We start from the raw sequence: 25,693 nt of genomic DNA, 5'->3' as shown, positions 1-25,693 counted from the left end.
TAAAAAGTTTAACTTACAAGCACCAAACTGAGAGTAAAATTTAGCTTTCATGAGTGAAATAAATAAATAATATAAAATATAATTACATTCAGTAATTGTTACAAATGTATTTATTATTTGTTACATCAAATTTAAACAAATAATAATAAAAAAATGTATGTATTTTTATTTGCATTTAAAAAATTGAAATTAATTTTACTTAAAAAAAATATATTTGTAAAAATAAAAATAGTATTATATAAATAATACATATTATATAATAAAGGATTATATTTAATTTACAGTTAAAAAAGTAATTGTAAATTTATAAAATTTTCTAGATTGCATAAATCATATATATATATATATATATATATATATATATATATATATATATATATATATATATATATATATATCTTGGTAAATTTTCTATATGTAAAAAGTTAATTTTGAAGGGTAGGTATGGACTGGTGGTTGACCAAATGAAATACAGAAACCACTGAGCTTGTATAAATCTGGCTCTATGGCTGACAAAGTCTTTTTTCATCAGCTGGGATTGATGGGGACGCATTCAGTGAAACCCATGCTTATTTTAGTCTCCCGTCAGCCATACACACACACTACCAACAACAAAGAAAAGGTCAAATCCTTTGCCAAACGATAGTGTCTTTCCTCTGAGTCCCGTCAGGGATAGAGACAAGCTTACTACAGTGCTGTGGAAAGCAGGCCAGTATCGCTTACTACAGTATTTTTTATGACATTGGCCTAAGGGTGGATTATGTATCACTGGCCCAAATTGCTGTGGACTTAGAGCAAGCTGGAAAGAATCTGCAAGAGATCCATCTCTTGGGCTTATGTCTGCATTTGTGTCTCTTAGTATCTGTGACCTGTACACTTCAGAAGCATAAGACATCGATAAATTGAATACAAAACTCTCTGACTTTAAAGTCAAAATGAAACAGAATTCGCAAAGTCATTTTACTTCCATAATGTGATTTGAAACAGAATATTCTTTAAAAAAAATATCAAGCTACATACATCAGGCTATTGTATAAAAAATGAGTAGCCCAAAACAATGCCTAAAAATCTGTTTTACTAACCTGTATGATTCATGCCAGTGTGCATCACTAAGATTATGTTCTTTTATTTAAATGAAAGTTTGCAGAGAAAAATTATTTATTTAATAAGCAAGTAAATGTGGTTTATTTTGATTTCAGATGTCATGTTTCGTTTCAAAGAATCAAACATTGTACCTTCCTCTGTTGTTCTTGCCGTTCGGGACTCGCTGTCCATGCCCTGGAACTCGTTGAAGTATGGACGGACTTTGATCTCGTAGACGATGCCTTTCTTCAGAGCCGAGAGCACCATGCTCCTCTCAGAGGGGACCTTCACATCCTGGCTCTGCCAGGCTCCAGGGGAGGACAGCCCTGACATCTGCCTGTACAAAACCCTGTAGCCCTGGATGAACTGAGACTGGCGGTCAACCTGAAGGGGAAAGGTGGTTCAAACTTAAAAACTGCAACAGAGTGTGAACAATAATTGAAAAAGGAGAAACTCTGCTAAAAAGACCTAGCTTTGGGTGCTGCATTAGGTGTCTTAACTAGCTTAACTAGCAGTGCTTTCGTGGTCAAACAACTTAAGCAGAAAAGCTGGTTGACAAGCTTTTACAGATATATTGGTCTTTCAACTAGACCAGCACCAAACTAGCAGTAACCAGCTTGGACCATCGTGGAAAAGTTTAAAAGACCAAGGAATATCGCCTCTTTTTCACCTTAACAAGTATTTACATATAACAACAAGTTCAGCCAATCAAATCGCTTTGATAAAAATGCTCTACTTGAGTCATATGTACTTACGACCTTGAAGAACTGTAAATAAAACATCAATAACAGCAATCACGCAAGATGTAACTGCTTTGAACAAACATGTTGTGAAAAAATGCTCAGCTGCGAAGAAATAAACACATATGTACAAGTATATACAAACGCGCACAAAAACAAAGTCAACATCGAACGTGTCAACATAAGGATCAAAGAAGAAAAGCATTCTCAAAGTAAACAAGACACTTCATTCGCCAAAAGCCTCATTCTGTTTTTAGTTTGCCGAAGAAAAGTTGTATTTACAGAGCGAAGGAGTGTGCACAACTCACAGTAATGTCTTTCTAACAGCACAGATATTAAATATCTGCTTTTCCTCCCGACACATAGAGTAAATCAGCCCAATGGGCATCCATCCTATGCTTTTTATCTTTCATTAATTGAAAGATTCAGGGTCGTAAAAGCTTTCTTGACACCACCTACATTTACCATGAGAGTGCTGCTGTATTCAGGGGCCGCGTAGGCCGATGATTTATGGATTATTCATATGAGAAAAATACCTCTGAAACAGTCTATCCCCCATTTAGGCTGAACAGACAGGCGCTTATATTTGTCTCTGTAATGATTGTTGATGGCAATCATTAATATACCACAGGAGAGTGCTTACATACTAATGCGACAAAGCCATAGCTGTAAAATCTCCATTTTAATGCAATTCAACACACAGTAAACACTTTTAGATTGTTTATATCAATGCTGGAAGACTGCAGCAGGAAACGGGAACAACAAACAAGACGAGTAACAGAGTTAACTTGGTTGGATATCAAATAATATACAGTACTGTACATACCGTAAAAGTTTAAATAATATACAGCCAATAACCTGTGCCAAATAGCCCCATTCTGTATAGAGATGATGTTTATTCAAAACTATGAAGTAAATTTAGTTCAAAATAATCAAATACTATAGATACTATAAAATAGCTCATGTCATTCCAAACCTTTCAAAATAACTTTTATATATATTTTTTGTAAATATTGTAAACAATAATGAATAAATAATTATATACATTCATAAATAATAGCTACTTTATTTATTTTGGTATATTTTGTCCATATAATTAAAGTCAGTGAGGTCCAGTGATGTTTAGGACCATTCTATAGATAAAAAAACATTCTTCAAAATATCTTCTTTTGTGTTCTACATAATAATCTGTCCAACAGCAAGTCATGTTGTATAGTCATTGTCTAATCATAGTTTATGTGTCAAAACAGCGCAATTTCCATACTACAATATCTCTCCAAACACAATTAACATGCTAAAAGCTCTGTCCAATCAGAGAGTGCCTTACCGTCCATGTGACCTGTATGGTGGTGGGGCTGAGGACCACAGGATTGTGTAGCCGCACAATAACTTCACCCAACTCCTTCTGCACGTGTCTGTGATCCACTCCCTGAGCTGGAGGACTTACATCTGTAAAGAGAGACACAGAGGCCAATGTCATTACCTCTTCTAGTGCACAGACAATGCTAAATTACTGGTCAGTACAGGATAATTCCTTAAATACAATTTAATCCCCTAAAAGAGCGATGAGGAGCCGCAAACAGAACAACTTCAACCCTACCTGTGAGGTTACATCCACCCCAGGGTCTCAGAATCACTCACCCCTAATGAACATGCGGAAGACTCCGTGGCACTTTAATCAAATCTTTTTCCAGTCGAAGTTGGTCCTTTATTCTCCTCGTAATGATCATTAAGGTACCATCCAGGTCACTAACTCAATTATACACTCCAAAAGAGGATGATGTTTGTTCTACATTATTCTCTGTCTCTGAATCTAATGAGTGTATGGGACCCTTAGACCCTGTAGTATCTAGACTAGATCTCGTTCTCTGTGAGCAACAGGCTATATACATAATTACAGCAGAGTTTCTGTGAAATACCTTGAGTGCGGACGGGTTCGGACATGGGGCTCGGGTCACTCAGGCCTTGGATGTTGACTGCTCGCACCATGAACAAGTAGATGGTGTTGGGGCGAAGACCCTTGATAGTGTACTGCGTGGTCTTGACATGATCGGCCACAGTCTGCCAGCTGTTGCTCACCGATTGGCTGCATGCAAATGAAGTAGAGTGATGTCAGAGTCTGAAATGTCTTAGTCAGACCGGATGCAATATACAAGGACAGTCCATTCAAAACATTGTACTGTACCAGCTTGAGATTGAAGGTCACAAGATGTTTTTTGAAGACTTTGTATGTTAGAAATGTATATAAAGACATATTTCAATCTAACTTGAGTACTTGACAGGACAATTAACTAATTTAATGTACTATTCAAAAACAGAGAAGACACTTGAAGGGCAAATAAACTAAATTCATACCTGAAAGCCTCAATAACATATGACGAGATGGGTGACGCTCCAGGAAGGCCAGGCTGCCAGGACAATGACACACTGTTTTTGGTGACGTCGGTGACCTGAGGTTTGGAAGGAGGACCTGGGAGCTCGTTTTCATCCCGGTCTTTAACTATAACAAGACTTCCAGACTCTAAAGAGAGGAATTATATAAGATCATTGATAAGTCAAACTGTTTCTGGAAGAATAACGCTACTTAAAAATCACACAAACTCTTCTTTTAAAGGTTCTTATCAATGGTTCTATGAAGAACCTCTAAGAACAAAAAGGTTCATTTATAATGAAATGGGTTCACTAAATGGTTCTTCGGGGAGCCCAAAATGGTTCTTCAGTGGCATTACTATGAAAACACTTGCAACTTATATTTTTTAAACATGTTAACTGTCACTCACGTTTTTGAAGATAGACATGAATGTGCATGATACAAACCTACATTTTTATAATTCATGACTGAAAACATTTTGTAACATGATTTTGATGTGCCATTTACATGATAATGCAATGTCTGATTTTAAAATGGGTTTTAAAGGATGAATTTTGAGATTTTATGTTTTCAAGTGATATATAACTTCTGATGATTTCTAAAATGTGATAGAGAAAAAGGCAACGAGGAAGTCTTTTTTTTAAACAAAGGTCAAAGCTCCTTTTGTAATGTAGATTTCTGAGGTTGCACTCTTGTCATAAATTGATCTATTACTTTTCCTACATCATTTTTAAAAAAAAATATTGGTATAATATATATTTGGGAGTCTTAGACCTTTCCAACGATATATAGTTTGTCAAGATTAGATTAAATTTGATTGTAATATAGTACAGTCAACGTAGGCGTCCCGTATACGGGACGGGGTGACATTTAACAGGTTAACTTTGTTGAACATGAAAGTTTATTCACAACCTTTAACATCCATGGAAATCGATCTTTATACTGGAAAAAGTTTATTTCTATGTGTATATTTCTTATTAAATTATTCTTTAAAATGTGAAACGTTTGTGAAGTTGCACGTAAGTACCTTTGACTTCCAAGAAAGCACTCCAAGATGTTTCCCCACTAGAACTTGCTGCCACACAAGTATAGATACCAGAATCAGAGAGCTGAAAAACAGAAAAAAACATGCATTGATCTTTACAGTACATCTTCAGATACTGTGAATTCACTAAACGGCTAATCAATTCGACTCATGGCAAGTCCACGCTTCTGACCCTGACACTAATATGGTTGATATATTCTATTTTCTGCACCCTTCAGCCAGCTTTCATCCTTGCTGGCAGATTCACAAACCCACCCACTAACCGCAGCGAGAGTTAGACTAATTCATTTAAAGGGGTAGTCGCTGAAACCCTCTGGACCATTGACAGCTGGCGCATAACCCCCCCTCTCTACCTTTCTGGGACGATCTCCCTGTTGTTTGTTGCCTTTCATCAGGGTGCCTCGCCTCCATTTATTAGATAAAATGTCAGAGGTGGGCAGCACTGTCAGATATAATGGCTATTCCATCCCGAGCTGAAGGGGAGGGCTTGGGGACTTTAAATTCAATATAGCCCTAAAGTGTGCGTGTGCAAATGTGTGTGCAGCTGGATCCCATCCAGGCTTCCATGAATGATTCTTGGGAGAGCTGTCGTATCCCTAAGTTATAGTATCAAACAATTTAACACAATCAATATTTTCAATTCATCCCCGTAATGCAATATGATTCCCTCTGCCCATCTCTGTTATGGCTTACCGATATCTGATTGAATTCTGCTAAGCTTATAAGATGTTGAAGATGTTTCTGACAGATGGTAGTCACACAAACAAACATATGCTCTTAGAAATACACAAATTTATACATTCATTACAATAAATAAATAAATAAATAAAAAGAAATGAAATAAATAAATGTTTAGGCTCACCCGCAAACCCTTGATCTGCAGGCTGCCGAGGTCCTGCAGGGACATGCGAGGGTCTTTGCCCAGCAGACTGACCCCATCCTTCAGCCAGCTGATGGTTGGGACCGGTTCTCCAGACCCATGGCACCTCAGAAGAGCCACACTATCTACACCCAGAGTCTGGTTAGCTGGACCCTGCCGGATGATGGGGGGAGGACGATCGCTCAACACTAAACAAGAGAGAGAAAGAGAGAGGAATTAAGCCTACATGTAGTTCTTACTGTTTTAGAAGAGATGCATCCCAATTTGTATCCTTGGCTGGGGATGAACAAAAAATAAGTTTCAGATTCAGCTTCAAATTTATCAACATTTTTCAACTGAAGAATGAAAAAGAGAACTGTCACAAGCACTTCTCCCATTGCACAGAAGAAATATGAGCGTGAATACACACTGCGAAAAGTACACCACCAACTTTCAATGTACTATCAATAATTCATTACATTTATATTAGCGCTTTTCTGCCTTTTCTAAACACTCACAGTGGTCTACATTGTGAGGGGACTATTATCTGAATCGCACTATTTATTGGACAGCAAATACAGACAACAGAGAGGAGGCAGGAAATAATTAGGAAAAGAGAGCGAGAAAGTGTCCGGAAAACAACTGAAACATTTCCTTTGTGAGTGCAGTGACTCAACATGTCTGGAGCCCATGTGCTAATAACTAGACCATGCCTCTGAATTAGTTCCTGATTTTACTACTGAAAATGGAAACACAGGAAATTGGTAGCAATTAGCATGCATGTCCATCTAGAATAATATACTCTCCACAGATTATGACATCATGGCATGAGCAGGCCTCCTTCTTACATCATTTGTTGCTTTAGCACAGGACAGCAAATATGTTCGTCATTAAAAGTGTCTGAAGACATTAAGATTGTGGCCGTGTCCCGTGTGGCACAGGAAGCAGGATGAAGCCATGATTGCCTTATTCCTGGACATATCAGGGTTATATGCACATTTTGCGGTCGTACCACAGGGCAGCGTCTACCCCCCAAGCATTCTGGGAAGAACTGGGAGAAATGCTGAGTCTTGGTTTCTAGCTCACTGATGTGGCAGTGAGGAGGTTTTGTAGCTTCCAGTTAGTGCCTGAATCCTTCATTTAGGAACCAGACTCAGAGTAAAATTTCATGTTTTACTATATATCCGACTATCAGAGGCAGTGTGGTCGTTTAAATATCTCATGCTGGTTACGAGAATGTCCCCTCATAAACTGCTTCTCAAAACATGAACCCACCGTCCTAGAGCACACAGATTGCTCGATTTTTTTTATTTTTTTTTGTGACATTTTTAATGACATGTGTTCATGAAAAGATCTCCATCTATTTTCATCTCATTGTGAAGATACTTTTTTTTTAACTGCTTACAGTAGAGGAAAATCTGTTAAATTTTAAGGAGCAAATATAATTATGGCAAAATTGTAATTATCAAATGTGAACCATGGCTTCTTGGGGCCTATTTCTTTAGTAAAAACACTTTATTGTCATTGACAACAGTAAGTAAATAAATAAACAAACAAATTAACATTGTTTGAATTGAATTGTTTAAAAACAGAGATTTTATTCATTTATTATGTGTTGTTAAAATCCTCAAAATATGTCATTGAAAAACAAACAAACAAATAAATAATTACAATAAATACTAACATAAGTATGTTATTCAAACAATATTTTTTACATTTAAACTATTAAAATATTAAATATTAAAAATATGAATAAATAAAATGCATATAAAAAATAAGGAATTATAAATGTAATAAAAAAGTATATAAATTAATTAATTGAGATTACATCTCACACAGGTCTATTGATGTGTTCTGATGTCAATTCACATATATTATTATTATTGTGCTTTAGACAATATGGACTGTTTCAAAGCAGCTTCACTGTAATAAACAAGAAAATAATAGTTAATCTTCAGTTATGAAAAAATCAGCTGTAAATTAGCTCTAAAAAATACATTAGTGTCATTAGTCAGCACAGTTTAGTTCTGTGATGATTAAATATAGTTCAGTAACAGTGTGAATGCTGCAAAGTTCATTAGTTATGACACAAACTTGATTCAATAGTAGTAATAGTAAAAGTAGTGCAAAGTTAATCAAATTATGAAACAAGCTTCATTCAGCTATACGCTGCTTTAAAGGTGGCAATAGTGTCATTATTCAGCTCAAGTCATTTCACTGCTGATTCAATTCAGTTCATTAACAGTGTTAGTGTAGCAGGATTCATCATTTATAAAACAAATTTGATTCAGCTATAAAGCAGCAAATATAAATGTACACATTGGCATCAAATGCCCCTTGAGAAGCGCCAACCATTTATTTCTTCGACTAATATTAATACAATAATCACAGCCGTGTCCTGTCCCCTGCCCCTCTGAGGACACATTAATTAGCCGGTGTGAATTAATGACCAAGAATATGGTGGGCGCTAATTAGAGACTGCACCTCTAACCCTTAAACACAGCTCTAGATGCAGTCTTCCTCTGTTCTCAGCTGCGTTACTATTTGTCTCACTTTTTATAAAGAATGGTATTTATATTGTCCAAATCTCCATCAGAATGCCTCATTTGGGCTCGGGGATGAAGAGTTGCCATCCTAATTCATCAATGTGGATTACTCCGCTCCAAGGTTAAACCCCAGAGTGCTTTGCAGGCACATCCATCAGGCCGGCGTAAACCCCAGTGATGCATGTGCGGACAGATAGAGACTGATGAGGCATAATGGCTGTGTTTGGATTAAAGCTGCATCCTCTGTTCTGAACGAGTCTTTCGTGTTGCACTGTTGCATTTGACTTTTCTCCTTTTGCAGTGTCTGCTAAGATTAGGCAGTTTTTTTTTTCATGTGTGAGTTTAATAAGACTAAGTCATATGTGTGTTGACATGACATGATGGAGTGCTGTTCATCTGACGGGACGGTTTTAGACCACGTGAAGGCCTTGGTGCCGTCTGGCAGCAGCCGTTTTTCATCAGATCTCTCCTTGAACCTGTCCAGCTCTCTCTGCCACCTCAACAGCCACTAAATCACACTCTTCCTCCAGCGCAGGCGTGGCCGTGACCCTCTTCCTCTTTCATTCCTGTCATCCTCCACAACATCTCACACACACTCATTTCTGAGCAAAAAGTGTTTATGAGAGTCTAGATCATAATGTGCTCTCTAAGACAAAATCGCTTAATTTTTATGCTTTGCAATCAACTGTAACAGCCATCACCTTGAAATAATTACATTATACTGTTAGACTGAAGATGTAGTTGAAAAGTTCATACACAATGACTTCCTTTGTAAAAAAAAAATGAAAAAAAAAAAAAAAAATCTCTCTTGCACAACCCAAACCATGCATGTTGCTAAGGCAATTTTTCCATGATCATCTGAGGTTTTCAAGGACTGCTGTTTTCACTCCCTTTTCGAGCTGAAATGAAGTTTTCCTCCTGTCAAGAGACGTGCTTCTGTAATATTCAAACGGGTCGTCAGGCTTGCTATTCATTTCACATAGAGAGGCAGAATCAATGCAGAGCTCAAGGCCACATTCCATTTCAGCTCTGAATGTGGATCCAGCAGCAACAGAAGCCGTTTTCATATGACATTTATCTTTCTGCCAGTACTTTTGTATGGGGTACTGAGGCCTTCGTTTGTGTCGGGTGTGAAAAATGTAGGCTGACATATGAATGAGGGAAAATTAAAGAGTGGTGAAAAGAGAGCGGCGGCGAGTGATAAAGAGTGAAATAATGAAAATAGAGGCTTAACAGAAGTCAGTTAAAATGTAAAAATAGAATTCAAAAATAAAATATTTAATTCTAATAATTATTTAATTTATCATAGTATTTAAAAACTTCTGTAGAATCCAAATGCAAATAAAATAAAATATTTATTTATAAAAATCATGGGTGGAGGGAATGGGGGAATTTTGGAACCTTCCTAAATTTATTATTATTATTATTTAATATTTTTATAATTTTATATTTTGTAACAAATTTGTCAATAATAAAAACACAATTTGTAAAATAATAAAATATAAAATAAAATGCAATTTAAATCTAATGATTTAAATTAATTAAACTATAATTAATCAGGACTGGTTCAAAAAATTTAAAAAATATATAAAAATAATAGCTTAAAATAGTTGGAGGATAGGTTTGTTATTTGCATTTTTTTTTTATCAAAAAATGTTTATACTGTATAAAAAAAAAACAAAAAAAAAAACAAACAAACACAAATAGTTCAGTTTGTGGCAGCTGCAGGAGGATATTTTAGAAGGAACTAAAATGATTTTAAAAAAAAAATCCTGAAACTAAAAACAAAGAAACAGAATGAAACACCAGCTAGGTAAGACCTATCCACATTCCCAAAGCCCTGTTGTGGTCCGATCCACCCCAGTGCTTACCGTCTGTGACCTCAAGCTGTGCTTTGGCCAGGATGCTGCCTGCCACCGTCAGGGCCTGGCAGATGTAGTATCCCGCGTCTGCCCGCTGGACCGCTGTGATGGTCAGATCTCCACTGGGCGACACTGAGAACCGACTGTTGGGCTGCTGCGGTTGATTTGGAAACAGGAGGTTCTACACAAAGAATAAGGATTTCCAGAGAAAATTTGCTACCTGAAACCCATTGTTCTATGAATACAAACACACCAGGAAATATATTTTTTTGCATTAGAGGGGGGTAAATTATCTTCTGTATAATCAGCTACTAAAATTCTGAAAGGAATTACAGTGGCATGACATTAAATTGTGCAACGCTTTTTAGCATACTGTTAGGTTTTGCTAACAGTATGCAAACCCTGACTGTGTATATCTATCACTGTGTGTATCCATTGTGTCCAAATGACTCCAGTAATTGCTTTGGGCTGCATAGTTTACTCACTCTGGATGTTGTATTTGAGGAGGAGGTCAGGTGATTCGTTGTTAATTCACCACCAGCAGCCGGTTTTGACTGTTTGCTAATTACGGCAGATAACAAGCTGGGCTCATTAATGCCCGTCACTGACCGAACCCTCATATTTACCTCAGATTTTCTATCCTTGAGATCCCTCTACTCTTCCTTTCATTTTCTCTCTCTCTCTCTTTTGATTTCTGAGTCCTCATAGCTGACCGTCAGAAACCGAAAGGCATTAACTGGATTCAATTACACCTAATGACTTTAATGCTCCAAATTATGCTCCAAATGATGTTTTTTTTCTTTCTTTCGCTCTTTTTTTAATTAGCCTCTCACACATGATAGATGTTGGGTCCATTATCATCAAGTGTGACTGGGAGGCTTCTCTCAACGCTAATGACTCAATAACTGCTTTAATTTTGCCTTTTTAAAAATACCTTCATATCTTACTTAAGAGAGGAATGGTAGGACAGAAAATGTAATAGAACATTTTATATTGCATTTAATATTGGGATTAAGAATCAAATCCTCCAGTATTTCCAAATTGTATTACTTTTATAGGAAATTTTTAACTAGCTCGCCATGCTAAATCTCACTGCTAAAATGCTAGCATGCTCTGGTTGCCAGTTTTGCTATTAGTAATGTCTTTTGGGTGGATGCTAGGTGACCCATCCCTAGATATAACTTGTTTTCCTTCTTCAATATAAGTCTAAGGTATTTGTCAATACACCTGTAGCATGTATGCTAAGCACTAGCCTAATGCTTTGGCAAAAATAAAAGTAGGTTAAAAAAAGAAAGTTGTTCAGTCTCTTACCTGACTTCCTTCTTTCTGCCAGAAGACCGCTGGCTGTGGGTTACCTTTGGTCTCACAGGGGAAACTGGCGGTCCGTCCCTGCGCCACAATCTGATCCCGCGGCCTGATCACGAACTGCGGTGCGGCTAAGTCAAGAACCAAAGACATAATCATTACACCATACCCTTAGACACAAACACACACTGACACATACACGCTGGTCTCTGGCAGTCAGTGGGAACGTCAGGCATCCACAGGCATTGACTGCCGAGGTTACTGAGACAGAGCTTCCATGCATCAGCCCGTTTCCAAAACCATTCGGCCTCTTGGATTATCTGTTTGCTTTGACCACAAACAGCAAGGACGGACAGCGACAGGAACCACAGGAAGCCATTCATCCAGGTGGGGCCGCTTCTGAATGAATGACGGCAGCTTTCAGGCACAACACCAGAGGGAGGGGTGGGTCATTGCGGTCAGGACACACGGAGAGAGGAGAAGCTAAGTGTGGACGCCACACTATGAACTTGAGTGGATAGTTCTTTTGTAAGTGGGTTTAAATGCTCGACTCTGTTTACTCTAGGTACACAAAACAGTTTCTATTCCTGTATCGAAGACTGAAGAGATCACAAGCTGGACAATCTTGGAAAACAATGAATTGCTGTTGGACATCATTCTCTATTCAAACTGCCAACTTGGGTCAAGTTGTCACATAACAAAACTATTTTTTACAGACTTATGTGTCACACTTAGCAAAGTATTTTTCTCAACTCACCCGGCACAGAAACTCAGAAAACATTCCTGCAGAGCACATTCAAATAAACTAATTAAAAGTAACATCTTCCCCGCATTCCCTGTCTAATCTGACCTTAAATTGGCATCAGAATTCAGAAACAGGGATCCGAGCTTACCCCTAAATGCTACTTTCTCCTTAATGAGAAGGTAGGGGAACCAAACATCTAAAAAAGGTTTGTCAGAGTCTTCAAAGGCAGGGAATGGCAGCTGGAGCTTGTGAGAAGATAAAATGCTATTGCAGACTGTACTACTCATATACAGTTAGGGAGTTCCAAGGATGGAGAAAAGGTCTTTATATGGAGGAAATAAATTTTTTAGCTGACCTAAAAAAAAAAAAAAAAAAAATTTGCTTCTGCCAGCAACCCTTTTTAACCAAGCAAAAATAACACAGAATGTACTAATGTTAAAAACGGATATGTTTCAGTCATGAGGTTCACAACAAGTCAAAAATTCAGACCAAAAACAATAACTGCCAGGCAATTTGAACATTCTGACGCTGTGTTCATTTTATACTTGTAGCCGCAACAACAAATCTAGATGCAGGACTCCAAACAGTTGAGTTAGTTTAGCAGGGGAACCATTATTCACGGTACGCCCATCTACAAAAGAAAAGTTCTGACTGTGAAAAAAACCGCTCTCCCCCTCCATTTTGATGCCTAGATGAGCTTTTCTACTGTCTGTGCAGCTGGCAACTGTGGACAAGAGAAGTCTGCAAGTGTTTGTGATTTATGTGGCTGATCCCTTTTTTTGAGGCTGTACTTGCCTAAGGCTGACACATTCAGGCAAGTTACAGATGGTGGCAGATTTACAGGCTTCCCAATCTGGGCGAACGGTGGCGCGGGCACTTCTGTGAGTTTGGGCATAACACAAAGGCTTTAAATCACAGATTGGCCCCATTTAATTCTACTCCAGAGCTTTTTTTTTTTTTTTTACACCGGACCGAGCGGGTATAAAAGATGGGCATTTACCCATGCCACTCATTCAAAGTGATTGTTTAATGACTTGGACACTAAACTTCATTGTGCAGTTGAGAGTTAAAGACCTTTTTGGCCAGGAGGGGAGGAAACACACACACACACGAAAACACACACATCCCAAGTCTATCTGAGTAGAACAAAGCTAGTCATAAATAAAGTGTGCATCCTTGGTACATTCTTTAATGCATGTGTGCTGGCCTCTTTTCATTGGGAAGTGTCTGCTGGGAGAATGATGCCCTGTTAGAGCAGAATAACTGTTTGGCTCCCATATTTAATTCATGACGGAGCACATCTGCTTCGTACTGGAGAGAGTTCACGACTAAACACACTTCTGAGAGCTGTAAATAAACACACACGAGAACAACAGGGAAAAAAGCATGCACGCTCTCTCTCCGAAATGCACACACAGACAGAAAAATAAACAGAAACTGACATGAGTAATCGAACACCTTCGCAGAATGCTAGAACACGTTGTTTTAAAGTATTTCAACTCAGCCAAATGTACACCCAGATGGCTGTGTGTGTTAGGAAGACTGCTGAATTATATTCATTAAGCAGAAGCCACAAGTTTTAAGCAATTTACACACTCATAAGCTTTTTTAGCAGTACTATTACAACCTATAATCCTATAATAAAGGTAGTTAGTACAGCCACAGGTTAGTACGGGATAAAATTCTACTTTGTTAGTTTGCTATTAGGTTCATCAAGGATGGGAAGGGGAAGTAGTGAAGCGACAACTGGAAGTACTAAACCTCTAAAGAGTTAGTTGAAGAGTTAAACCAGCACACTGTATGTGTGCGTGTGTGGAGCAGGAGAGGAGGAAGGAGCACAGAAGGCACACATGCAGTATGAAGCAGTGACTGGGATGGGTACTTACCAACAGGGCGAGCTGAAGACACAACAATGGTGGAGTGAAGACAACAAACAATGACAAAAGACAAGCACAAACAGAAAGGACGAACACAGAAGAAAGTGAAAAGAATTAAGAACAAAAGAAACCAAATTCAGAATGAACAATGGCAATGTGTGTTCTTTTTATATTTTTAATTTTTTAAATTTTTGTTTTCAGCACAGTGTTTGTTGGTGGAGACCAGAGATGCAATGAGGAGAGAGAAAATAAAATGTATTTTATTCAATGTTACTTTTCAGCTTCAATGTTGTTTGGAATGTTCAAATAAATATCACAAAAATCTGGACTAGCACCTCCTGGTGGCAGAAAAAAAAAATTATGTTCATTTTTATTGAATGAGCATGTAGACAGTTAAGAAAATCAAAATCGGCGCTTATGTCTCTCCTCCTTACATGACAGGTACAGTATCTCTTTCCATATGAAGTCGGGGGCTCGTCCGGGATACAATTCAAATTATGAAATCTGCTTCACCTGTAACAATGAGGTCTACAGTATATACACAGCTCCCTGTAAAGAAGCTGAACCAGCACTAAAGAATATGGGCAAAATAGACGTAATGGCCAAGAGAAACTAGCTGACAAAAAAGCAGTTCATATTTAATGCAGTAGTGGAGCTGTCGAAGAGGCTGAGGATATATTGACATTAAGAGGGAGCAATCACGCTCAGAGTGCTGTCCTCTCCTTCCTTCCCTCCTCGGTCTCTCTCTCACTCTCTCTCTTTCTAGAAAGTGTGCTTGTCTAAAAACCCTCCATTCTGCATTCCCACAAATCCCTTCATGGCTGAACTCGGTCCACATGTAAATCATAGTTTCAAAATGAAACTGAAAATTGAAAATTGTAAATAATAAAAAAGGATTGGTACCTAGGGCAAGATCGACCCACCCCCCTTCCAAATTACACTTCAGGAGTTCAATTGAGACCCGTCAGGAGTCACTCTTTTAGACTGAGACTACACCAAAAATACATTACACTGCTATTGATTTCCAGTAAAGAGAAACCTTATGATAAAGTCAAATGCCCATTGTACTGAAAAAAAAATTCCAATCTGTTTTTATCTTTTTCTCTCTCTAATATATCCCCTTTTAAATGTATTTAATCTCTATAAGACCTTAAACAAAGGGTACAATTTAGGAATCCAGCAATCAATAATTATAATCAAGTAATCCAAAACAGTAATTAGTAATCAATGATGCAATCAAAAGCATTCGACTAAGCTGATTGCATGAGTTGCTTTTGAAACATTCTGATGAAATGCACATTTTTGAAGGTAACCAAACACCCTGTGAGGCTGGAAAGCTGTGAGCAGTGTCATTTATCTTTTGTGGTAGACTTGGACACTCAACGCACCTCTGACCGTGAGGGTGGCAGACGCCTCCGTTTTGCCAACTCTGTTCTCAGCTACACAGGTGAAGGTTCCTTCATCGCTCGCTGCTGCCTTCTTTATCCTCAGCACATAGTCATCTTTATCATATTTAATATCATACCTGAAAAACATATGAACAGAAAATGAGTACAACTTCTGAGTATGTGATAAACATATGTACAGTAAATACAGTATACACTACTGGGGTCAGTAAGACTTGATTTATTAGGTATAAAATAGATCTAAAATACTTTTGTTCAGCAAGGATGCATTGAATTGATCAAAAGTGCTATGTTTCAAATAAATGCAGCACTTTTGAACTTTGATGTTTTTGTCCTGCTTCTTTTCTTTAAAAAAAAAAAATTATAATAAATTAAAAAATGTAACCTCAGTAAGCATAAGATATTTTTTTTAAAACATAAAAAAAAAAATCTTACAAACCTTACATTTTGTGGTGTATAATACATAACATACATTAAAATTATCATTAAATTTGATAATACATAATAATACATAAAAATCTGGTATACTCAGTGAAAGAACACTGTATAGAAACTGCATTTGTTTTTATTACCGACAGAGAAAGATAAATTATTCAACAATGACACACACTCTACAGAGAAGGAGGAGGCTTTCAACTGGAACCACAGATGCTTCCAATATATATGAGCCATTCGATGTGTGTGTGTGTGTGTGTGTGAGAGAAGTGGGCGTATTTGGGAGCTAATTATAAAAACAGGCCGATTCCAGGTCAGACTGTACAGAAAGGTATTTGAGATTTCCAGCCGTATTGATCTGCACCTCTCTAGCAGCTTCTATGTACTTCAGGAACACTATGTCCTGGAACCTGACAGCCATAGGTGCTGAGCCGTGTGTTTGTGTGTGAGGTGAAAGTGCGGTTGAGAAGTTGACAGGCCTTGCAGGTTGGCCTTCTTTGTAGTATTTTGCTATAATTGGGATTTCCGGAGAGTGTATGTGTGTCCATGAGCAAGTGTGAGGGTGTTGTGCCATGACAGCTAGACAACACTCTGTTTGCTGTCTGTCACTTCAGATCCACCTTTCCACAGGAAGCAGGACTCAGAGAGCAGGCCATGTGGCACAGGAGACAGACTTATCCCTCACATGAGGACCGAGAAGACCAGAATTATTCTTCTACAGACTGTTGTGAATGAAGACGATATACAGTCAAACCACAGAATGTATGCTGCTTCATTTAAAAAAAAAAAAAAGAGGAACTTCACCATACTACTGTGTGACATATTACATGTGTTGATCATATATGTAATATCACAAATTCCAGGTTCACTAAGAGGAGAATAAAGCTGATACTGTTTGAGTGTAAACAGAAAGAGAATGGCTCTTCACAGAAGCTAAAAATTCCAATGTATCCTGAGGCAAAATCTGATACGACTGGACGCAGAAAGAGAGGGAAACGGAGATTAAAGAAACAACATAAACAGATGCAAATCAGATTTTCAACCACTAAGACTAAATATTGCATGAAACAAGCCTGGTAAAGCGAGACACTGAAACAGTAGTGCTCTGTATGTGCTTCCTCTCTGAGCTGGGACTGGTCTCTATTAGGAGAGGAATGCAGTTACACATGAAACAGGACACACACACACATATTACGCGACAGATTTGGGGTGTAAACATTAGCAGACACAGCTTTTGAGTGTCTTTTCCTTGTTAATTTGTACTTGGAGCTCAGAGTTGCTGTGAAAGTCTGCACCAAGTGGCCCGGTGTTACTTTGGCAAGCTAAGAACTTCATATCTCAGCTCTGTACGAACAGCACAGGCATCCTGACAGCAGCAGAAGTTTGTTATCTTCTGTAAGAGAGTTCCACATTGACAACAATAAGATTCGGTGCTCCAATCAAACCTATTCACCTGTTAAATGTGACTAAAAGGTTGTGTTTTGTGAAGGTGGGTGTCTGTGGGATTGTGTAACCTGAAGGTCAGCTGGTTTCCACGCCGTTATCGACCACATACGCAAGCTCTTTAAAGTCAGACATCTACATAATCAGAACGATGAGGAGAATACAAGTGACTCTGCACGACGGGCGACGGCTGAGAATGTCAAAATTAAAATAATCTGCCGCTTCAGAGACAGGAAATAAAATAAGACGAGGAGACACGTGTTTAGTCTGGGCTGTGTAGGGCTGCGAGTTATTTAATTATTAGACTGTCATTGTTTCTTTCGAAAAACCTAATTAATTTCTCAATATGCTTCTTGGAAAGAAAAGAGAAGAAGCTTGTTGAATTATTACCTGACAGATACACTGATTGTAGCACTGGCTGAATTAATTACTCTGTGTGTTTTAGCTGACAGCTGAATAATGCAGATTAATCTAATTGTTTCTAACAAAACTAATAAACCATGAGAAGTCTTCACCGAAAAGCACAGGAGGACATTCGTGATCTGATGAAAGGAACATGGTAAAGTAATTATATCTTAATCTTTATGAATTTATTACGTTTAGCAATTGCACACTATAGGACAGAGTATAACTATGACGAATGGCGACAATGGACTAACAATAAACCAGCGTTACTTTAGTATCACTGAAATAATATAGCTTTCATTAATAGTTTGAATCCATTTTTAATATTATATTATATTATATTATATTATATTATATTATGTTATGTTTTTACAAAATTATATACAAAATGGATAATAAATGGATAAAAATTCAACCACATTAGTTCTAGAGCCCATATTACAGTACATTTTCTGACATTATTTATTATTATTAAAATATTAAAATAGGCCATGAAATATTATTACAATCTAATATGCAGATTTGCTGCTCAATAGAAGGATAACACTTTTTAGCAAGTGACATTGTTTTAGATCTTAAAACTTTACATTTTGAAAATCCATATAAATGTGACTAAATAATTTAAATAATAAGTAAATAAATACAAAACTCATTCTTATGTGCTTATTTGGTGCTCTGGATATATTTTGAAAACAGTTGTGTTGCTTAATATTTTTCTGGAAATCAAGAGAGTTTTATATTTTTTTCAGGATTGTTTGATGAACAGAAAGAAAAAACAAGGAAAAACAGGATTTAAATATAAATATTTTAACAGATTATAAATGTCTTTACTGTTAATTTTGATCAATTTAATGCATCCTTGCTAAATAAAATATATTTATTTATTAAGTAGTGTATAATAATAATAATTCAGATAAACAAACAAGCAAACAAACAAAATGCCACAGGACTTTTTTTGTAAGAGTGAAAAGCTGAGTAAAATATTAACAAAGTAAAAAAAAGTAATAGGAAAATTGGCATCATTTCTCAGCCCTATGATCATTTCCCATCTTTTCATGTGTTTTTTATGAATTCAATCCCAGATTTATTGATTTGGACACGATGTATCTGGTCTGTGACTAAATCTTTCTTTATATGGCCTGAAGCATGATCTTGGTCAAAAGCATTCTCTTCCTCTCTCTCTCTCTCTCTCTCTCTTTATCTCAGTGTCACAGCTTGAATGAAGAGGCCTGAGGTTTCATCGCCTCACCTGCACAGGTCCACCTGGAGCCTCAGCTGTCTTTACCTCAGGGCCTCAGCATGGAGCAAGAAGAACAGCAACCACTGAGGCCCATGACACAGCTCTGGTTTATATTATCTGCTGTGTTTCTGAAAATGTGCCTCAGCATGGAGCTCAACACCTACATCACAGACTGAAATAATGCTTTCGATTGACAGACATCTCTGCCAGCGTGGCCCTGTCTCACCTCCCACGGGGGATGTCAATTTCATCTTTTTTCCAGCGAACAGTAGGTTGCGGGTCTCCCTGCACCTGACAGCGAAACTCCACCGCCTCCTCCTCCAGAACCACCTGGTTAATGGGCCGGCGTAGGAAAGTAGGTCTCTCTGAAAGACACGCAGAGGAGAAAAGGCCATAAGGGACACAGAGATGTCATTCACTCGCTGTGACTCAGCATCGAGTCAGAGCTCCCGAAACAGAAGCGCTCACAGAGATTTGTGGTATTGTGTAAGAGTACCATATGCTTTTGTGCTCCAGCATGTTTTATGACTGACGTGGAGACACAAGCATAACAGAGGAATTAAACATGACACATTCTCTCATGCTGGAAGAATTGGAATCGTTCAAACTTGTTTGTTTACAAAAGCATCAACTATGAGATGATTTACATTTTTAGAGCATGACTGAAATTTTTTTAATATATATTTTAAGGCTTTTTTTGTGTAAATTGGAAATGTCAGACAAGAGTTGGCACGTACCAAACACAGTGACCTGGGCTGTCTCACTGTCTCTCTCACCGACCATATTGGTGCCCACACAGATGTACATGCCAGCATCGCTCTTCCTCGTGTTGGAGATCATCAGCTTCCCTCCACGGATCTGAAGGGGAAGACAGGAACGCTACAGTCTCTGCAAAAGCTCATGTGATAATCTACTGCAACACTCTCTGTGATGTTACCTGAAGTCAGGTGCCTTGCTCAAGGGCAAAATAGATGTGGTTTATTAATCAGCTTTTGATGGTTTTGAAACTGTAATTTTCTTGACTCAAGGCCGGATCATTAACCACCATTCCACACCCTTAAAATAAAGCTTTCTTTGTTGCAAAAAATGTCAGTTAGTTTAGAAACATTAATCCTAAAACAATACATCTTTGTAGTATATTGAAACCATGACCAGCCACTTTTTGCCAAGTCACAGAATGATTTTGCCTTAAAAAAAAACAACAACAACAAAAAAAAAGGTTTGGTTTTGAAAGTTGTTGTTATTGTTTTTTTTTTGGTCTTTCAAAACTTTTTAGCAAGTGAAGATGACTTTGTTTAAAAAAATGGTTAAAAAATAAAATCAAATTATATATATATATATATATATATATATATATATATATATATATATATATATATATATATATATATATATATTAGGGTTTTAGAGTACAAAGCAAAGCAAAGAAAACCAAACAAACAACAAAAACAAAGCAAAGTTATGTTTTCTTATATATACACACACGCACACACACAGGGTTTGGGTAACAAAACAAAATTACTATAATAGGAAAATTATAATTTATGAAATATCAATAAATATGTTTTTATATATATATATATATATATATATATATATATATATATATATATATATATATATATATATAAAAATCCATTCAAACTGAATATGAATAGGGTTGCAAAGAGGCAGAACATTTATGGTAAACTCTAGAAACATTCCAGAATTCTTTGACACTTTCCATGATTTTTCAGAAACATTTGGGAAAATTTTCGAAAGCTTTTGGGAGAATTTTCACCCCTTTGCAACCATAAATATGAATAGTCCCTGACTCTCATTCTCACCTTTGCCCTGTTATCCTTCTCATCAAATTGGAATGAATGAATGAATAGTTTCTGTCTCTCCTGTTCTCACCTTGATCCTGTCATCCTTCTCATCGATTCGTACTTTGTCTTTCTTCCAGTAGATGGTAGGCTCCGGGTGTCCACGAGGAGGAACGCACTCCAAGATGGCCGGCTCTCCAGCAGCCACCACCACATCTGTAGGGTTCTGTCTGAAATCATCACGTAACACTGAGAGAGAGAGAGAGAGAGATTAGCTCGTTCTTTAACCATTTGCAAATTTAGTCATGCTTACATTCCCGGAGGCACAAATAAATGTTCTTTTGTTGCTGAAACAGATGTCATTTCATTAAGTCCTCTAAAATGCTAACACACTCCAGCAGTGTTCAACTGTTAGCTCCCATTCAACAGGGGTGCAGAGAGACACCTGTCTGAAAGTTCTGTTAAGTATTTTGAGGTCACGGGAATGACAGACGCAGGAAATCATTCTGTGTGTGAAGGCATCCTTCAGAAGGGGATGTATGAGTTTTATTTGATGGGGTGACTACAAGGGAACCTTAATTTAACTTAATGGGGTTCCCTATCAAGACAGAAGAACAAACAAAGAGAAGGCAGAGATATTGTGCCCTCCAGCTCTGTGTCACTCATATGCATGCAGCAGATGAACGTATGCGAACACACACACACACACACACACACACACACACAGTCGGTGGGTGGGCTGGTAAATCTGTGCCAACTAATCACCCATGCACACTCTTTCATCACAACCTATGCCTCTGGCCATGACTAATGTAGCAATTAACGTGACAGCAAAAACATACATGAGGTCACCCAATTATCAGCAATGAATAAATGCAATAAATTAATAAACACATCTGCAGACATCTTCACATTCATCAACAATGCTTTATTAATAAGTTGGGTAATTATACTCTAGCGCTGTCCTGTGAGGGACCAAATGATAAATCTGTCAAATGATCATGCAATAATAGAGAAAAATGCTCTCGACTTGTCTTAGTTAAGATTTATGAATCAGATAATGACTCATTTAATAATAATTATGAAAGAGAGCACTCTGATTTAAAAATCCGATTGGATAAATCATGCTTAAAGTTGTTCAAACTTTAACTCTTAGATATATGTCATATGTCATGGAGCTGCTAAAATGTTTAGAGCAGTTGCTAAAATTTTGCATTGCAGTTGCTAGGGCATTCTAAATGGTTGCTAGGTTGTTGCTCAAAAGGGCACACTAACAAGTCTCTATGATATTCTTCTGATCTCTCAGATATACGTTAGCTCACAAGTCTGTGGCTTTTTTCAATCACTTAAAAAAAAGCAATAGCACATCTCTACATCCCTCAAGGGCAACTTATATGCTGAAGTTTAACAATTAAAATTAGTGATTTGTTCAGTAATGCTGTAAAATAAGACAAAGTGCTGTGTATGTGTGAAATTTTACATTTCTTAACTTCCTGACTTTTTCTGGCCTTAGGCCACACACAGACATTCAATACGCATAATTACATTTTCATCCTTACAAAAGCCTCGACTTTCAGCTCTCTTACATCTCTCTCTCTTTCTCTCTGGGTGCGATGAGCCTCTCGATCTTCCATCTGATTAATATTTATGTATTGTTCGTCTCCCTCCTCCGCATCCTAGCGAGAGCAGCATCTGTCTGTCAGGCTGGAGGCTAAAGGAGAGACTTATCTGCCGAATACTCCTCCGCCACCCTCCTTCTCTTCCTCCTGGAGGACGGCTGGTAGAGGTGGAGAGGGTGTTTTGGGCTACACTGGCAACCTTGCAGTTTTTTTTGGCTAGATTTCAAATCTTTTTGTGCAAAGTTGAGGGTTTGCGGTGGAAAAGTGTAACAGGAGATGATGCAATGGAAGGAAGCCAAGAGGATCATTAAAAAAAGGACAGATGCTACTTTGTACTTACTGTAAGTGTGTTTGGAGTTGTCTGATATAGTCAGTGCCAAAGGCAATTAAAGGGCCTGATATTCTTCAGTTTATTATTATTAGTTTTTTTTTTTTTCCTGCTATGTTTGGCACCTTAAACATCTTAAAAACAGAATGTCCATGTAACAAGATTGTAAGCGTGATCTAAGATTGTACTACAGTCTAAAAATATGTAATACAACTATGTGAAGTAGTGCTACTTTATAACTGAAACATTTATTGTTCATATGCTGTGGACAAAAAAAAAGATTATTAAAGATATATATATATATATATATATATATATATATATATATATATATATATATATATATATATATATATATCATTCATTCATCCATCCATCTTACTTTTAATTATATATTATTTTATAAATGAACTCTTTAAAATAAATCTAAATAATATATAATCTTAGAAATCTATAATCTTAAAGTTTTTTTTTTTTTTTACAGTTTACCTCATTATATAATTTACTAATCATTTATAACAATCTTATAATTTATAACTAAATTTTAAGTTGTAAATAATTAAATTGAATAAAATATAATTCCAAACCTACGGAATGGATAATATGGTAATGTGGGCATATAAATCAGTTAGTTTTTACCCATCATGCACTGCAGTGCTGGTAGCTTGTATCTTCATCAGAGCCAGCGAAGGTCAGAACGCAGTGGGATTACAGCACTGAACTGGCCTTGAGCAATATCACACTCCTACTGCACTTTATAACAACACTGATCGCGAGAGAGAGAGAGAGAGAGAGAGAGAGAGAGAAAGAGGTGCAGAAAATGATTGTGGACAGAACGAGGGTCTTCCCAGCATGCTATAAGCAGTGATAGCGTTTCATTTGAGTGCCTCTCTAAAGTGTTCACTACAGTTGATGCTGTGTCTGATGTGGCTCTCGCATGAAAGAGTGTAAATATGTCACTTTTAGAGAAATAGCACTTCTTTTCCCTCTGTGCTGCCCCTGGCTCTGTTCATGTGTGTGTGTGTGTGTGTGTGTGTGTGTGTGTGTGTGAGTTACAGACGAGAGTAATGCGATATGTCCCAGTCCATTGTGGGGAAGAAAGTTTTTCTATTTGTTTGCAGGGTATATCAGTATTGTTATGAGCTCAAGCCCCAGTGACCCCTGAAAACCCCATCTACACACCCAAAAATAGTAAATAAAGGTGTCCAGACACACACACACACACACACACACACACTTCTCGTCTTCATCAACATCATCATCTTCACCCCCTCCTCCCTAAATGCTATAAATACTAGCATTCTAGCATTAACAGCTGCACAAACACTGCTGCCTCTATCCCACAGCCACTCACACGTTATTCTCTCTAGTACGAATCTACTGAGAATCTCTGTCACAGCACATTTTAACTGTCCATTCATGCACAAACATGTTTTTTATGTGAGCAGGGATGAAAAGGGAGTCTCTGTGTCAGGTTTTGTGTTCTTAAAGGGTTAGTTCACCTAAATATGATGGTTCAGTCATTGTTTACGCAACCCTACTGTCACTGCAAACCTGTTTGACTTTCTTTCTTTAGGAAAATAAGAACCACTTCTATAGTCTTTTGTGCACCTTTTGAAGCTTGAAAGCTGCAGTATTATTTGTGAAATGTCAATGTCACTCATAACATATACAGAAAGTAAAAGTAACTTAGTAAGCTTCAGTGCGCAAAACAGCTAAAAAATTAGGGCTACAATGAAGCAATTACAGTATAATCAGCTTAATTTGACAAAAAAAGAAGGTCAAACGAAGATGTATGGACTGGCAACCGAACACCTCTCAGTTTCTAAAGCAGCACTTCCACCGTTAGCCTAACAAGACTGCCGCTAGCCAAGCCGCTAATGACTTCCGCCCCATGCTAACGCCTCCGACTGGACCCTTGGCTCCGGAACACAAGCTCATCACAAACAATTTAATTAACTCTTAATGAACCTCTCTGCTTGTTGCTCTGTCCTCTACGTGCACTTCCCAAATTCAATTTAGCCTAATCCCGAGTTTTATGGTAATGTATAGCTCATTAAAATGTTAGCTAAAAACTCATTAAAATGCACTTCAAGTAATAGCTTCATTACTGTGATATTGCTGAAAAGCAAAGACAAAATGAGGAAGATGGGGAGAAGGAGAGAGGAATGACGAGAGAACAGGATAAAAAAAGAGAGAATGATGCTTTCTAATCACTTAATTGTGACAGAAAACAGCGTTCATTTGCATAATATACAGACATTAGGTGGCTAATTTTTACTGTGACTTGATAATTAAGCAATCTTAAAAACTAAAGACATGACTTTTGGATTTTCTTCCAAAAAATCAATCTATCTATCTATCTATCTATCTATCTATCTATCTATCTATCCATCCATCCATCCATCCATCCATCCATCCATTCATCCATCCACCCGTCCATTCGTCCATCCGTATCCATCAATCTTCCATTCATCCATCTGTCTGTCATCGTCCATCAGTCTATCTGTTCATCCATGCACTTATCCATCCATGTTTCCATCAATCCATCCTTCATCCATGCATCCATCAATGCATCC

At 37.4% G+C, this 25,693-nt stretch overlaps 1 protein-coding gene across 2 annotated transcripts in view; it reads right to left on the bottom strand.

Annotated features, from left to right (window-relative positions):
- LOC113081271 (roundabout homolog 2-like) overlaps positions 1 to 25,693 on the bottom strand; it is a 163,852-nt gene that overhangs the window by 37,280 nt on the left and 100,879 nt on the right. The window contains exons 3-15 of one of the 2 annotated variants that reach the window (XM_026253345.1): positions 21,259 to 21,416; positions 20,100 to 20,220; positions 19,589 to 19,727; positions 15,822 to 15,958; positions 14,443 to 14,454; positions 11,818 to 11,942; positions 10,516 to 10,687; positions 6,102 to 6,307; positions 5,222 to 5,303; positions 4,179 to 4,344; positions 3,743 to 3,909; positions 3,151 to 3,272; positions 1,236 to 1,467 (exon numbers count right to left, since the gene is read on the bottom strand). In XM_026253345.1, the coding sequence (XP_026109130.1) occupies positions 1,236 to 1,467; positions 3,151 to 3,272; positions 3,743 to 3,909; positions 4,179 to 4,344; positions 5,222 to 5,303; positions 6,102 to 6,307; positions 10,516 to 10,687; positions 11,818 to 11,942; positions 14,443 to 14,454; positions 15,822 to 15,958; positions 19,589 to 19,727; positions 20,100 to 20,220; positions 21,259 to 21,416 (1,839 nt within the window). Of the gene's footprint in view, positions 1 to 1,235; positions 1,468 to 3,150; positions 3,273 to 3,742; positions 3,910 to 4,178; positions 4,345 to 5,221; positions 5,304 to 6,101; positions 6,308 to 10,515; positions 10,688 to 11,817; positions 12,071 to 14,442; positions 14,455 to 15,821; positions 15,959 to 19,588; positions 19,728 to 20,099; positions 20,221 to 21,258; positions 21,417 to 25,693 lie in introns of those variants that run through there. The other variant, XM_026253344.1, reaches the window with a different exon arrangement.

Source organism: Carassius auratus, unplaced genomic scaffold (assembly GCF_003368295.1).
Source record: "Carassius auratus strain Wakin unplaced genomic scaffold, ASM336829v1 scaf_tig00033554, whole genome shotgun sequence".
Classification (NCBI taxonomy): Eukaryota; Metazoa; Chordata; class Actinopteri; order Cypriniformes; family Cyprinidae; genus Carassius; species Carassius auratus.
The sequence above is the reverse complement of the archived record's forward strand: the minus strand, read 5'-3'. Positions and strand labels throughout refer to the sequence as shown.